Below are 13337 nucleotides of genomic sequence, written 5' to 3'. Positions count from 1 at the left end.
CTATTTGTTTGTGTTCTTTCTCATTCTTTTTTTGTTGTTTATATTATTATTATTTTACGCGCATGCATAAATTCCAGCGAGAAGCGAAGCGAGTGCAGTAAAGAAGGAACAAATGCTGTTTGTTTGCCTTATTATTGCAGAGAAATTTCCACGGGCGCAGAACAAAGGGGGGCTGGCAATGGGTGGTACGAGGGGCTGCTGGGAGTTGTAGGTGTATGTTATTGCAACAGTAAACACACAAAGCAAACAATAACAAAGACATAAAAGTTGAAATTAAAGTAAAACTGCGGAGGTAAAAAGCGTTTCTGCTTGTTAGTCCGACAAACCGGAAGTGACTGCTCGTGTGCACAGAGCCAGCTTTTGCTTTGCGCTTATAGCACCTTACCGGGGCCAAGAAGAGGAGCAAAGCATTTATCCAACCATCAAAACCACTAATCATAATTATTTACTCCACACATCATGTAATATTTGGTAAATATTTTCTGATTTATGGTGGATAAATATTTCACAATTTTAAATTGAATTTGCAAAACTCTGATAACCAGCCTGTAAACACACTCGAAAGGCAGACAACATAATTGCCAGTCGTCCAGTCGGGAGGTAATTGAGTGGCCTCCAGAAGCAGAGTGTGGCAAAGGGTGGAGTGCGTTTCGAATGCGTCGAGGGCTTCCTGGTGGGCCCATTAAAAGGGCCGTTAGTTTTCAATTTTCCCCGGACGGGAATTTGATGCGCTCATTAGCAACGAGTGACCCTTAGCCAGTCGCCTCCACGCCAGCAGCCAGGACACGAGAGCCATGTCTGAACCCATACAAATGAAAGGATGCGATATGGCTCTTGATTCAAACGAGAACTGTTTGGTATTTTCAAACAATAGAGTTACCTCTGCTTGGAGTTATACATTTTGGAATATTGTTTACGCAGTTGAACCCGTAAACGATACTAATTGATTCCACAAATTGATTTGTGTAAACAGAAATGTATTTTGAATATTCGCTTAATATTTGTGCATACACATTCGTACATTATTCATTGTTTATTGCCAATTGAAACCCAAAATGTGGTCAACCAAAATTTAATTATATGTTAATCAAATTAGAAGTGTGTTGCGCTCAAGTTACCCGACAGATTGCAACAATTTTCGGTTTACACATATCTTAAAAATAAAATCAAAACGCATAAGTATGGACGAAATTAAAGCTACCGGCTTTCTCTCTACTATAAACTCTCCACTCATAAACACACACACACACACACACTCCGGCGGAGCGCACTAAACAAACGGAAATAAAAACCGAAAAATAATCAGGTTTACGGCTCCGGGCTCCTCCTGTTGCGGTTGGATGACTCCGTGCACGCCGGAGTGCCCTTCAGGCGTTTGTTGTGGTCCCAGCGCCGAAAAGTTTGGCACTAAACAGAAATTACCCATACGCCGCGTGGGCCGATGATTGAGATGGGCGCGGAAGAACGCGTCCCGTTGAGGTGTGTGTGTGTGTGTGTGTATGTGTATGCTTCGATGTTTTATAAGCACATAAATCTGCAACTTGTGGAGCATAAATAAGCTGTCCATTTTGGAGGCAAGAAGGCTAGGAGGAGCCGGAAGCTAACCGAGGCTACGGTTAGTCGGGGAAGCTAAATAAATTTCGCGGGGGGGTCGGCGGCCTGTTTGCCACTTTAAAATGCATTTGCAACTCATAAAGCATGTGTTTCTCCTGCACAGTCAGAAATAATAATCTGTATTTTGGTTTGAAATTGTCAGATAATTATTCAAAACTTTTTAGCTATATAAATGAAATATTAAATATATATAAAAGTATTTATTTATTGTAAAATAAATGAATTAACAAAATTGAATTTATTTTTAAATTATTTGCAGGCAGTCAACCCATCACAGAGAGATGCCACCCACCGAACTGAGGAGACTGGCTTTGGCCGCCGTTATTGCCACCTTTAGCCTGGCACTTGGCGGCGGAGGAGTCCTGGGCGAGAGCTCTTCCAGCTGCGGACCCAATTTCCCGGCAGCTTGCAGCTGCGGCAAGGAGATGTACGAAAGCGAGATGCAGTACGTGGTGAACTGCACAAATGCCGGTCTGCATAATACCAGCGTCCTGGAGTTTATGCCCGAGCAGGTGGAGGTCCTGATCTTCACTGGCAACCGGATCACCGAGCTGCCCTGGAATGTCTTCGGCAGCATCAATGACTACAAGCAGCTGCGCATTGTGGACATGAGCAGCAACCACATCAGGGAGATACGCGGCAAGAGCTATCACCATGTGCCGCGTGTGGAGCGCCTGATCCTGAATCACAACAATTTGAGCATTTCGCGGTATGACGACGAGGTCAATCACCATCATCCGCGCGTCTTCTCGAACTTTGTGAACCTCCAGAGCCTGCACCTCACCGACGCCTTCGAGGACAACAGCTCCCCCCAGCTGAGCGAGGATCTGCATGACATCTTCGTGAACAGCCAGCTGCTGAAGCTGCAGAAGCTCCATCTGGAACAGAACGAGATCACGCACTTCAAGGACCGCAACGTCTTCTGCGATCTGCCTTCGCTGCGCGACCTCCATCTGGGCGACAATGAGCTGCGTGACCTCAACTTCGAGGTCCGCTGCCTCAACAATTTGCGCTTCCTTGACCTGGAACGCAACAAGTTCGGCTTCGTGAAGCCCACCGACCTGCGGGTGCTCAACGAGCTGGAGGATCGCCCCAACCGCACGGCCAATCTGATCGTGGACTTTAACCTCAACCCCTTCGTTTGCGACTGCCGCATTGCCCCCTTTCGCACGTGGATTCCCCTCACCCGGGTGACTGTCCGCAACAAGGACAGCCTCATGTGCTTCCATTCGCCGGGTCGCGTGGACTCTTCGCCCGCCCACCTGCTCCAGCTGGACATGGGCCAGTGTGCGGACGCCATGGCTGCCGCCGCCACCATCCTGAATGCCGCCGAGGACGAGCAGCGTTACGGCGGAGCGGAGGCGTCGGCGCACTCTCAGGCACACCTCAATGGACACACGGCCACGCTGATCTTCCTGCTAATCGTCCTCAGCATGATCCTGCTGGGCCTGCTGGTGGCGCTCGTCTACGTTAGTCGCGACAAGTTGAAGTACATGATCACGCCGGTGTTCGACAATGTGGCCAAGAAGGTGCAGTACACATCGATCAAGGACGAGGACTGCCCGGAGGTGCATGTCTAGGGAGAGGGCTTCATACACAGGATCATCCAGACAGACAGGCGGAGAGGAGAGAGCATAAGGGCACGGTTTCCGATTAAAATTATATTTATACAAAGTACTTAAGACTCTAATCCGACCAAGGATCCATATAATCCTTTCTTAATTTAATCTTAAAAGGCTTCAACTTAATTTTAGATATGTAGCTGGAACTTAGAAGCGTTTATTTGCCTTTTAATCCTTAAATGAATCGGAAGCCGAGCCTTTAAGCCTTTAAGGATTCGTTTTTGCCATTCGCGTTACGCAAAACGTGTGCCATTGACAGCGGAAGGAAAGGTGGAAGTGGAAGAGGGAATAGAAGGGGAAAGTGGAAACAATTGGATCACATACAATACTAAAGTCCCAACCCGAATCAGGACTCCAGCCTCCTTGTTTCGTAGTACTTAAGCCAATTGTTGCATTTAATTGCTGAGATCGAATGCGACCACACACACACACAGACAACACACAATTTTGTTAGTTTTAGCGGTTTTCTAACCTAACCTTAAGTCAGTTATGCGTTCTATGATTTCCACACAAAGGAATCATAATCATACGAGGAGGAAAGGCAAAAGGCCTTCAGCAAACACACACACTCACACATATATAGTGACATATATATACATATATATAGAAACAGACACATATATATAAATGCATATATCGTAACAAACACTTTAGTGTTATCTGTGATTTAAGTTTAGTAGCTTTACTTTGTTGAAACTCTGCAGAAACGAACATTTCAAATTGATCAAAAACGGAAATGAACAAATGAAACAAAAGAAAACTTCAACTTTGACTCTTTTTATATAGCCTATAAAACAGATAATTCAACACTTAATGGATATGTAATGTAAAATGTTTCCATGCTTAATATGTTATTAATCAATTAATTTGTCAATTATAACTAGCTATACGATGATTTCCCCTTTGATTTTACCACCATTAACAAGCATTTTTTATAAATAAACTTTTGAGAAATGAACGTGGGTTGTTTTGATTTTACTAACGGTTTTCAGGTTTTAATTCAAATTTGAATTTCGATATCGCAGGGTTATCGCTATTAGCTATATATATCGATATGTCGATAGTTTATAGCTGGCTATTTAGCTATATAGCTAAATTTAGCTTTTTGTGTTTTAGTGTGCCCAGAAGCCGCGAAACCGGATGTGTTTGACATTTTTTATGGAGAAACCCGAGGCGCTAGGACGTTCTGAGCGAAAAAATAATTCGACCACACCAAGTTAGAACAAGAAAAATAAAATAAATAAAAACGCAATAGAAAAACGCAAATGCAGTACAATTAAAGGCGAGCGGCGCTCCAAGATAAACAAAAGCAATTAACCGTGTTCAGCGTACCTAGTATAAGCCACGACAGTGGGTGTAGCCGCTGTGAAAGTGGACCTTTGTTTTTGGTTTTGATAGCTTTTGTTTGTGGGATTTGGATGCGGAGCCCCAAGTGATTTTCCATAACAAGCCTCGACGGGAAAACCCAATCGGCAGTGCGAAAATGTCTCTGGCGGCGTGGCTGGTCCTCTGCGCTATTCTGCAGACAGGTAAGTTGGTGAAATCGATAAAGCTCGGAGTCCCCAAAGTCACGTCTAACGATTTCCCACTGCAGTTACCTGTTACTCGGTCCTCATCACGGCGCCCGACCACGCGCTCCTCGGGTCCTCCGCCAATGTGTCCGCCCAGCTCTTGGACAAGGGCGAACCCGCCGCCAAGGGCTCCTACAGGTTCACCTGGACCGACAGCGCTGGCCATCGACAGGTAACGTCACAGAATGTGCACAGACAAGAGATAAAAGCTTCGAGTCGAGTGACGTGACTAATTGCGAGCAAAAAATGCAACTGCAAGCGACGGTACACGCCCCTTAATGGCTTATTAAAAACTGGTCAGATGCATTTGGTAGATGTAGTTCATCTACCTAAAGGAGGCGCATTTCAAGTCGGTCGACTTACCTAAAAGTTATGTTTAAGTATTTAGAAATTTTGGAATTCCTATTTAAAACTTTGCAAAATGAAGATTGAAGTAATTTCTTTGAATATCCGTCCAGAGAAGATGCTTCCTGGAATTCCAGACCAAGATATCACTTTCATATCGGGGCAAAGCTTTCACAACGCAAGACTTTTAATGCCTCAAAAGCCGGGGCGATAAGGCGGATTGGATCTAGTTTAAAACCACAAGCATGAGACCCAGTTCAACGACATTGATACTTACTTTTCTTTAGAGAACCTATGAGTAACCCTGATGTTTGCAAAAACAGCAAGCAAGAGTTAAATGTGCAAGTCACCGATTAACCGATGCGCACTTCCACTTTCCCGTTCTAATCTTAGCCATGTGGCTTCAATTGATATGGCGGCACTGGATTTGTATGCTAATTTTACACAATTACCATTCAGCGACAGTTTTTTCCAATCGTTCCTGACACTGGCTTTAACTAGCTCCTATTGTGCTCATATTTGCATGTAAAAAAAATCCCCAACAACGACACTTATCAAATGCAATTGTATCTACCCGCAGGTGATGGAAACAAGTATCGCCAGCAGCAATTGGAGTTTGACTTTCGCCCAGCAAGAGCCGACCACTCATGTCATCAAGGTCGAAGTCGAGAAGTACTATTCGATTCTTTGGCTTACAGAGGCCAAGGGCGAGAAGAAAATTAAGTTGGATAGCACGCTGGGCGGCAGGCTGGAGCTAATTCAGAAGAATGTGACGAGGCCGCACGACTTTGTGTCCACGCAGGAGGCAGTGAATCACAGCATAGCGCTGTCCGCCTCCGATCTGGAGTTTCTGCGCGCGAAGGGCTATCACATCCAGACGTATTGGTTCCAAAATTGCACATATCTTGGCATGTCCGGTGACCTGGATTATATAGCAACATATCCGCAAGCTGAGCAATCCTATGACGTGGAGGCCCTAGTTGTGGCTTCGCTGGAGTTGCCTCCAGAGCCGACGCCCTCGACCACGACTACGACCACTACTACGACCACAACTACAACCACGACTACAACTACGACCACAACAACTACAACGCCTAAACCGACTACTACGACTATTCCGACTACTACGACTACTTCGACCACCACCAGCACCACTCCGAAGCCAGCGCCACGTTCTAAACGTGACTTAATCCAGGCCATGCACACTAATGCCGCTATCCTTGGCCTGAATCTGACTAATGCGCTAAAGCAGCAAAAAGGGTCGGCTGGAAATGTGTCTGTGGCTCTGGTCAATCCGCTGGGAGTGCGCCGGCTGTCCAAGCTCAATGTGCTGCCCGGCACCGAGCCTCCTTTTGACTGCGTGAGTAAGAAGTTCATTGCGCAGGATCCCAAGCAGATTTACGGCTATTTCCAACACCGAATTGTGACCAGGGGTGAGTGATGCTTTTTAACAATTGAATCATCTGATTTTTGCTAATATTCCATTTTGTTTTGTGGCCAGATCCCATCTCCGCCGTGGACACGAAGGGCAAAAACTGGCTCCAACACTGGGAAATGCTTAGCCTGGAAGTCAACTGCAAGGGATCGCCACCGTTTGAGTTTTGCTCAAAAGTCTTTACGGGTAAGTGGTGGTTCTTAAGGCAGAGACTGAAATCCCTAATATGTATTCCCAACAGCTCCGTACAATTCGACCGGAAATGAGACGTGCGAGATGTACGATCCGATGGTCAATTGCTCATACGAGTACATGCGATACTTCAGCGAAAGCAAGACCATACTCTTCTTTATAAGGAACGAGGTGTCGCAGACCCTCAATCAGGTCACCATTAACATGTACGAAGGTGGGTAGACTTCGTGAATCCGCGCTCTCTAGCTGCCCATTTACTGTTTTATTATTGTTTTACCAACAGCCCAGCGGCAGTCTCAGCTTTCTGTCGTTGTTGTGCCAGTTACGTGCACTTTGGTGGCCGTAATCCTGGTGGTCTTCGGTGTGGCCTATTACATACAGCGGGGAAATCGGTAAGAAGAGAGCTGAATAAAATGATTTATGATATTATATACAAATTTTATTCCACAGATTTACGGTTGAAGTGGCCGACTTCAACTTCGGGGATACACAGTCCGTGGACATGGAGTACAAGACATTCCCTCAGCGCCTGTTCGACAGCATCCGCGAAGCGTGGTCGTGGCCCGGACAACGCCGCCACTCGCAGTCCAGTGCCGATCTCATGGCGGATGATCCGCCCAGTCCGGGCTTTGCCGGCAACGTGGGCGATGTCGATAGCAATCTGCGCTATAACACTTTCAACTAGGGCCTTCAGTGGGTTCAGGTTCCGTTGAAATATTGTTACCTTAACCTAAATTAACCAATTTAAATTTAATTTAATTTCGACGCCTAAGTTGTATGGCTCTGCTCTCTGCGATATATATTTCTTTGTAGGACTCGAAAGGGGGAGCAGGCGTGATAATTTTGTTATTATTTGTATGTATGTTTGGCGCACTGACTTGTGTGCTTAGTCATTTTCTTTTTGTATATTCATATGTATGTACCCGATACAGAATCTTCTTTATGTTTACACATCACCATTTTCATCCTACATCCCTATACCCCCCCATCAACGCACACACTTGCTCATCAATGGCCAAATGTCGAGTAGCAAGCTACCATTTAAATCGCAATATCAGCGAATTCGGGAACGCAACTGCGGATATATTGTTAAAGACTGTCTTTGTTCAGAAAGCAAAAGGAGTAGAATTAACACTCCACTTATGTTCGTGGCGAGTTTAATGCTAGCATAAGTCAATTTGATTGTTTTCACTTAACCGTCGTGATCCAAATTCTAAGACAAAGACACGCATCTCACACTAACAACACACACTCACACGCGAACACACAAATATTCATTGTGATAGATAATAGAAACAACAGTATGTATGTTTAACTAAAACAAAAAGTTTAAAGAAAACTATATAATTATAAAGATAAAACAAGTGGCATTTTTAATGAACTTTCTAGAATTTAAGACCGTAAAACAGGGACCGTATTCATTAGAAGTTTGATTTAAGATTTGATTACGAATTGATAGATTATCCTACATGGATTCTCTGGTTATTATTTTTGTTCCAAGTGGTCGATTTAACCCTTATGGATTAAGCTACTCCTACCAAAATTCATATTATCCGTCGTAGTCTCTCTCAGAGTACTGAGTGTATCTTGGCTCTTACGAAGCCTGCAAGAAAAGACAGATTCTGGGATTTAAGAAAACATAACATAAACCCCAGCAAACCATGACAAAAAAATCTCCCCTTAATTAATTTAATTTAAAGCCAGTAACAGAAGAGACTTCAGCTTATAAAAACCCCATTACCCAAGTAAAAAACCAAGAAATATTTCAAAATGCTGACCGCCTGCCCGGATGAGCTGCCCAATCCGCACAAGAACTGCCTGAACGAGATGCTGCAGGCGCTGATCTGTAACGACAACGATGTGAAGCGACTGAACACGGAGTTGCGCAACATGAAAGTGGAGCTGCAGGCTGAGATAGACAGAATTAACAAGGCGAATATTAAGTGTGGAAAGGAGTACAAGGGAAGGGGACCCGTAGTTTGTGAGAGCATTGAGGACATGACCCAGTTTGCACAGCGGATCAACAGCCTGGATGAGGTGAAGACCCACTTCAACCGACGCAGCGAGGAGATGCGGAAGCGGCGCGACAATATAATTGTCTACGCTCGCCAGTGTCTAAATGCCTACAACGAGGAGAAGTGCAAGTTCAAGTCCTTTCACGAGAATACAGTGGACTACATAAAGCGAACGGCAACCCTATCCGAGGACGCGGAAGTGATCCGAGGTTGCGAGAAGGATGTGTGTGAGCTGCACAAACGCTTTGTCCGGGAGGTGGCCAACCTGAAGAACTGCGAGGCAGAGTTGTTGCCCTTCTTCAAGCTACTGAAGGAGTCCGATCCAAAGGTCCAGTGTGAGTGCTGCTGCCTCAAGGAGTACGACTGGATGCCGCAGGGCAAGAACCTGGAGGCAGTCGATAGGCTGGCCGGCGAGATCAAGGAGCAGATGGGCGAAGTGCTTACTCGAGCCTTCGCTCAGCTTCATCTTCATTCGCCACAGGATCCACGCGCCTTCATTGCCGGCTACTTGATGAACTTGGATCGCAACGAGCAGGAGATGAAGGCCAAGCTTGACATCTTCCAGGCGGATCCTGTTGTGGAGTCCCAGGAATTGTCCGACCCTATTTTCCGCTGTGATGATGCTTGTCTGGAAACCGATAAGTAGAGCATTTGATTTGAGTTCCAATTGAGTTTTATTTTTTGACTTGCAACTAAAAAACATGTGCCAAAATTGTGAGAAGTTAAATCTATAAAAAGCCACGCTTCAAGTCTTACTTTTCCTTTTTGAAAATAGAAATAGTCGTAGGTTTCATCACAAACGTTTAATTTTCTTCAATTACAAACGCAATACATTTTAGACAGAAGCCTTTAAATTCGCTTAAGAGTAGAGTAGTAAACTAGGTTATACTGTATCCTTGGGCTTTTGCTTCACAAAGGAAATCACATATAGAGCTGCTTTGAATCGTATGTAATTCGGGTTTCATAGACAAGCAGTTCAACTCGAATCAAAATACATGGATGTGTAAATGGTGTTTAAGATCGTATCTATTTCTTGCGACGATTGCCGCGCCGAGAACTGGGTTCCGGCTCCTTTTCTCCAATCCCAGTAATGGAGGCGCCAGCCAGCTCCGAGTTGGCCAATTTCTGCTGATTGTCCAAAAAGAACATGACATCGCGCAGCTGCTCCTTGAGATCGGTCACCTCGGCATCGTGGGTATGCTTGAACTCATTATACTGCTGCTCCAGGACCTTGTACTTGCCGTGCCAGGAACTCTGGTTGGTCTGCAGGGCCTTGGACAGCTCACGCTCTTCGTTCAGTTGCTTCTGGACCTCCTTGAGCCTAAGTTATACAATAAATTTAAAGGCAATTGAGAAAATAATATACTCCCTTACTTGGCTGTGTGCTGAGCGAGTTTGCGCTCCAGATTCTGCTTCTCCTTTTGCATGGTTTGCTGGACCTGCTGGAGCTCAGAGACCTCGGTTTTGGCCTCCCTGGCGTTCGCCTTGAAGTTTTGCCACTCTTGTTCCAGCCGCTCCATTCGCTCCTCGTAGTACTTCCGCTGGGTGTCCAGCTGCGAGGTGAGCAGGTAAGTGAACTCCATCTGCATAGAATCGATCTTCTCCTCGCGCTCGTCCTTCTCCGTTTGCGAGGCCACCAGCTTGCCGTCGGACTTGTTCTGGAACAGACGATGTACAAAGTTGTCGCCGGCATAGTCCCACACGCTGGAGGTGCCCAGCTGCATGGCAAAGGTGTGGTTGGTGGCTCGGTAGTGGGCCGCAGCATGGCCGCCCTGGTACCGCCCGCAGCCCACATGTCCGCATATCAGGCAGATCCACAGCGAATCCGTTCCCTCGCATTCCATGCACACGGAATCCTCCACCAGCTCTGGGGTCTGCACATGGCGGCACACTGGGCAAGTGGAGTCGCCCCACTTCATCAGGCAGCTCGCGTGAAATGCATGGTTGCACAAAATGGTCAAAACTCCGTCAACACTCTCGTCCATGCGTTCCAGACAGACGGGGCAAGTGGGTAGCTCCGTGTGGCCCAGCGGCGGGGCTTCGTGCTCTCCACGCTCGACGGCGGACACCCAGACCGCGTGGCACAGCGAATCCGGCTCAAGGGAGTTGTAGGCAATCCCATTGTAGGACTTGTAGAACTCTAGAGCTGACTCATTTGAGCGAAATCTAGAAGCGGGTTAGGTTAATAATTAATTAGGTATAGTTGGAAATCCATGACTTACTCCAGCAGCACCATAAACTGGTTGGGACTTCCATCGCGGACTATCTGGACGTGCTTGATCTCGGCATGGCAGGGAGCTATGAAGTTCAGCAGATCGTGGCAGTTTAGAGTGGCGGGCACGGCCAGCAGGCAGAGCTGGTTGGATGGAGCCTCCTTGGTGGCCTTGCGTTCGCTAAAGAATGTAAGAAACACCTATTAGCACAAAGATCTTTATAAAATATTAGTAAACCTGCTTTTTCTTGTAAAGATGGATGAGGCCCTTGGTCACCTCGACGATGGGATTGCCGGAGAAGTAGCCGATCTCCTGGGGGAAATTTGAGGCAGTTTGCAGTCCCCCGGACTCGTCTCCGCTGCGGGGTGTTGTCTCCCGCGAACTGCCCGCAGTGGGGCTGTTAACATGCTGCACGGCCGCCGCCCAGTTCATCTTGCTGACCTGTGTCGCCTCCTGACCACCCAACTCCTTGTTCCAACGCTGGTTGGTATAGGTCTCGATGGTGATATCGCGGGCCTGGCGCAGTCCGCGATCGCGTTCCCGCTCCTTAAGCACGCGCGGGTTAGTGGGGTGTTCGACAGACACGGCTCCCTCGGAATCTGGCAGAGAAATTAGTGCGTCAGGTCAATTCCCTTCTTTGTTTGCGCAGTCAAAGCTCAGGGCTCACCTGCACTGGGCTCCAAATCCGTTTCTATCTTGATAACACACAACGAAATGTTTTCTAGCATTACACAGGCATATTTTAAATCAGTTTGTGTGCCAAAAAACGGGACTAATTAGGATTTAAATTGTAATTTTGCGTTTTTGTGTGGCGAAATAGGTTTGTTTTTTTCTGGAGTAAGAAATATCGATGACGACCAAACATTGTACAAATTATCGATAGCTTTGTGAATTATTGGCAATGTTTACCAACACTGAACTTAACGCACCGCAACAAAAATCCATCATCAGTTTTTCAATTTTAACTCTGATTCCCACTGGCTTTATATATTGACATAACGGAAAATGAACAGTTGATCTACAGTTTTTAATATATATATGTACATCCAGATGTCACGTTAACTCTTTCTGGGGAACAAAACCATAGTAACAAACTCTTTAATTTTTCAGTTCTTGGTTAAGATTCGTAAACCTTTTTATTTATTATTACTTAACGAATTAAATTCAAGGCAGTTGAAGGTTGTAAAGGGGCTTAAAGTCCGGGATCACCTCGTAGGTGCTTTTTTGAGAGTCGGTTAAGGGGGCATTTCCAGGGCGTTGAAGTAAGATGGCTTTCAATCCGGCAGAGCGAGCTGCTGCGGCTTCTAAAAAATTAAATACAACCACATGAACATTTAAATTCAAGAACTAATTAGCTTAATACATTCATACCTCCGGGAATATCCGTAAGAAATAGAATCTGCTCTGGAGCGACTTCCAAAGATTTTGCTATATTTTCGTAAGATTGTTGCTCCTGCTTGTGACCCACATGCGTATCGAAGTAGGCACTTAGGTGGGTCATTAGGTCGCCAGCAATGCTGTGGCCGAATATCAGCTTTTGGGCGGCTACGCTGCCGCTGGAGTAGACTCCAATCCGCAGGCCAGCATCTCGCCAGGCCTGAAAGGCTGCTGGGACGTCCTCATAGACGCTGGAAAATAGAATTATAACGTTAATATTATTATGCTATCACTTGAGTAAGATCACTTACTGCCCCTTGAGCTTTCCACTGGCATAACCCTGAGCCCAAATTAAGCCTTGGAGCGTTTTCATCGGCGTCACCTTGAGATCTTTGTCGATCAGATAGCGCACGAAGCCGGTAATGAGTTCCGCATCCAGTTCCGCTGGAGGGGCACTCAAAGTGTCCTTGTAATCCGCAAACTGAGGAACCTGCTGCAGATCCTGGACAATCTGCTTGGTGTCGTCGCTTTTCCATGAGTCCCGAAGGAATTTATTCACGTTCTCCTTGGCATACGGAAATAGTACATCGTGCACGAAACTGATCGAAGTGGTGGTGCCCTCGATGTCCACCAGCACTACTTTCGCAACACGTTCCGTCGTCGTCATGGCGCTTATCAGTGGGAATAGGTTTTCACGCGGGATTTGAAGTTTGTAGAGGGCTCAGCATCTGTTTATGGTTTGATAATAGAGATGGCATTTTTCCTATCGATAATTAAGGCAACAGTGCACTTGCAGATAGAAAATGTGTGTATATTTTATTATTTAAATCCAAATAAAGACACAATCTATTATTAGTTTGGTTTAAAATTCCTTACAATTTACTATAAATTGGTCTTTAATTATAATGTTATCAAATCCTGAATCACTGATATTTTAAATTGAACTTTGGACT

General features: G+C 45.8%; 5 protein-coding genes across 5 annotated transcripts in view; 3 read left to right on the top strand and 2 right to left on the bottom strand.

Moving 5' to 3' along the window:
* The window catches only part of LOC108075639 (trophoblast glycoprotein), a 52886-nt gene extending 48692 nt beyond the window's left edge, over window positions 1-4194 (top strand). The window contains exon 4 of the mRNA XM_017168183.3: window positions 1874-4194. Within this exon, the coding sequence (XP_017023672.1) occupies window positions 1896-3194 (1299 nt within the window). The 5' untranslated portion in view covers window positions 1874-1895 and the 3' untranslated portion in view covers window positions 3195-4194. The remainder of the gene's footprint in view (window positions 1-1873) is intronic.
* A 216-nt stretch (window positions 4195-4410) lies between these two features.
* On the top strand, window positions 4411-8143 carry LOC108075642 (uncharacterized). Its single transcript, XM_017168185.3, has 7 exons — window positions 4411-4765; window positions 4831-4979; window positions 5733-6585; window positions 6654-6773; window positions 6829-6993; window positions 7063-7171; window positions 7230-8143. Exons 1-7 carry the CDS (start codon window positions 4720-4722, stop codon window positions 7462-7464), a joined length of 1677 nt encoding a protein of 558 aa, XP_017023674.1. The 5' UTR covers window positions 4411-4719; the 3' UTR covers window positions 7465-8143.
* Window positions 8144-8427: 284 nt separating this feature from the next.
* On the top strand, window positions 8428-9549 carry LOC108075649 (uncharacterized). The gene has a single exon (XM_017168195.3). It carries the CDS (start codon window positions 8550-8552, stop codon window positions 9438-9440), a length of 891 nt encoding a protein of 296 aa, XP_017023684.1. The 5' UTR covers window positions 8428-8549; the 3' UTR covers window positions 9441-9549.
* Window positions 9550-9578: 29 nt separating this feature from the next.
* LOC108075647 (BRCA1-associated protein) lies at window positions 9579-11989 on the bottom strand. Its single transcript, XM_070286725.1, has 6 exons — window positions 11937-11989; window positions 11675-11728; window positions 11249-11606; window positions 11017-11187; window positions 10169-10960; window positions 9579-10115 (listed from the first exon to the last, which is right to left on the bottom strand). The coding sequence occupies exons 1-6, from the start codon at window positions 11953-11955 to the stop codon at window positions 9821-9823; spliced, it is 1689 nt and encodes a 562-aa protein (XP_070142826.1). The 5' UTR covers window positions 11956-11989; the 3' UTR covers window positions 9579-9820.
* A 129-nt stretch (window positions 11990-12118) lies between these two features.
* On the bottom strand, window positions 12119-13112 carry Enoph (enolase-phosphatase E1). The gene is made up of 3 exons (XM_017168110.3): window positions 12696-13112; window positions 12379-12635; window positions 12119-12311 (listed from the first exon to the last, which is right to left on the bottom strand). Exons 1-3 carry the CDS (start codon window positions 13049-13051, stop codon window positions 12172-12174), a joined length of 753 nt encoding a protein of 250 aa, XP_017023599.1. The 5' UTR covers window positions 13052-13112; the 3' UTR covers window positions 12119-12171.
* Window positions 13113-13337: the final 225 nt, after the last annotated feature.

This window comes from Drosophila kikkawai, chromosome 3R, assembly GCF_030179895.1.
Source record: "Drosophila kikkawai strain 14028-0561.14 chromosome 3R, DkikHiC1v2, whole genome shotgun sequence".
NCBI lineage: Eukaryota > Metazoa > Arthropoda > Insecta > Diptera > Drosophilidae > Drosophila > Drosophila kikkawai.
The sequence above is the reverse complement of the archived record's forward strand: the minus strand, read 5'-3'. Positions and strand labels throughout refer to the sequence as shown.

Bases quoted from the DNA above. Each gene is read 5' to 3' on its own strand.
- LOC108075642 (XM_017168185.3), top strand. From the start codon at position 4,720: ATGTCTCTGGCGGCGTGGCTGGTCCTCTGCGCTATTCTGCAGACAG. The intron at 4,766-4,830 runs GTAAGTTGGTGA...TTCCCACTGCAG, and splicing joins CTGCGCTATTCTGCAGACAG to TTACCTGTTACTCGGTCCTC. The intron at 4,980-5,732 runs GTAACGTCACAG...ATCTACCCGCAG, and splicing joins ACAGCGCTGGCCATCGACAG to GTGATGGAAACAAGTATCGC.
- LOC108075649 (XM_017168195.3), top strand. From the start codon at position 8,550: ATGCTGACCGCCTGCCCGGATGAGCTGCCCAATCCGCACAAGAACTGC.
- LOC108075647 (XM_070286725.1), bottom strand. The intron at 11,188-11,248 runs GCAGGTTTACTA...TACATTCTTTAG, and splicing joins ATCCATCTTTACAAGAAAAA to CGAACGCAAGGCCACCAAGG. The intron at 10,116-10,168 runs GTAAGGGAGTAT...TGTATAACTTAG, and splicing joins CTCGCTCAGCACACAGCCAA to GCTCAAGGAGGTCCAGAAGC.
- Enoph (XM_017168110.3), bottom strand. From the start codon at position 13,051: ATGACGACGACGGAACGTGTTGCGAAAGTAGTGCTGGTGGACATCGAG. The intron at 12,636-12,695 runs GTAAGTGATCTT...TCTATTTTCCAG, and splicing joins AGTGGAAAGCTCAAGGGGCA to CGTCTATGAGGACGTCCCAG. The intron at 12,312-12,378 runs GTATGAATGTAT...TTAATTTTTTAG, and splicing joins TCTTACGGATATTCCCGGAG to AAGCCGCAGCAGCTCGCTCT.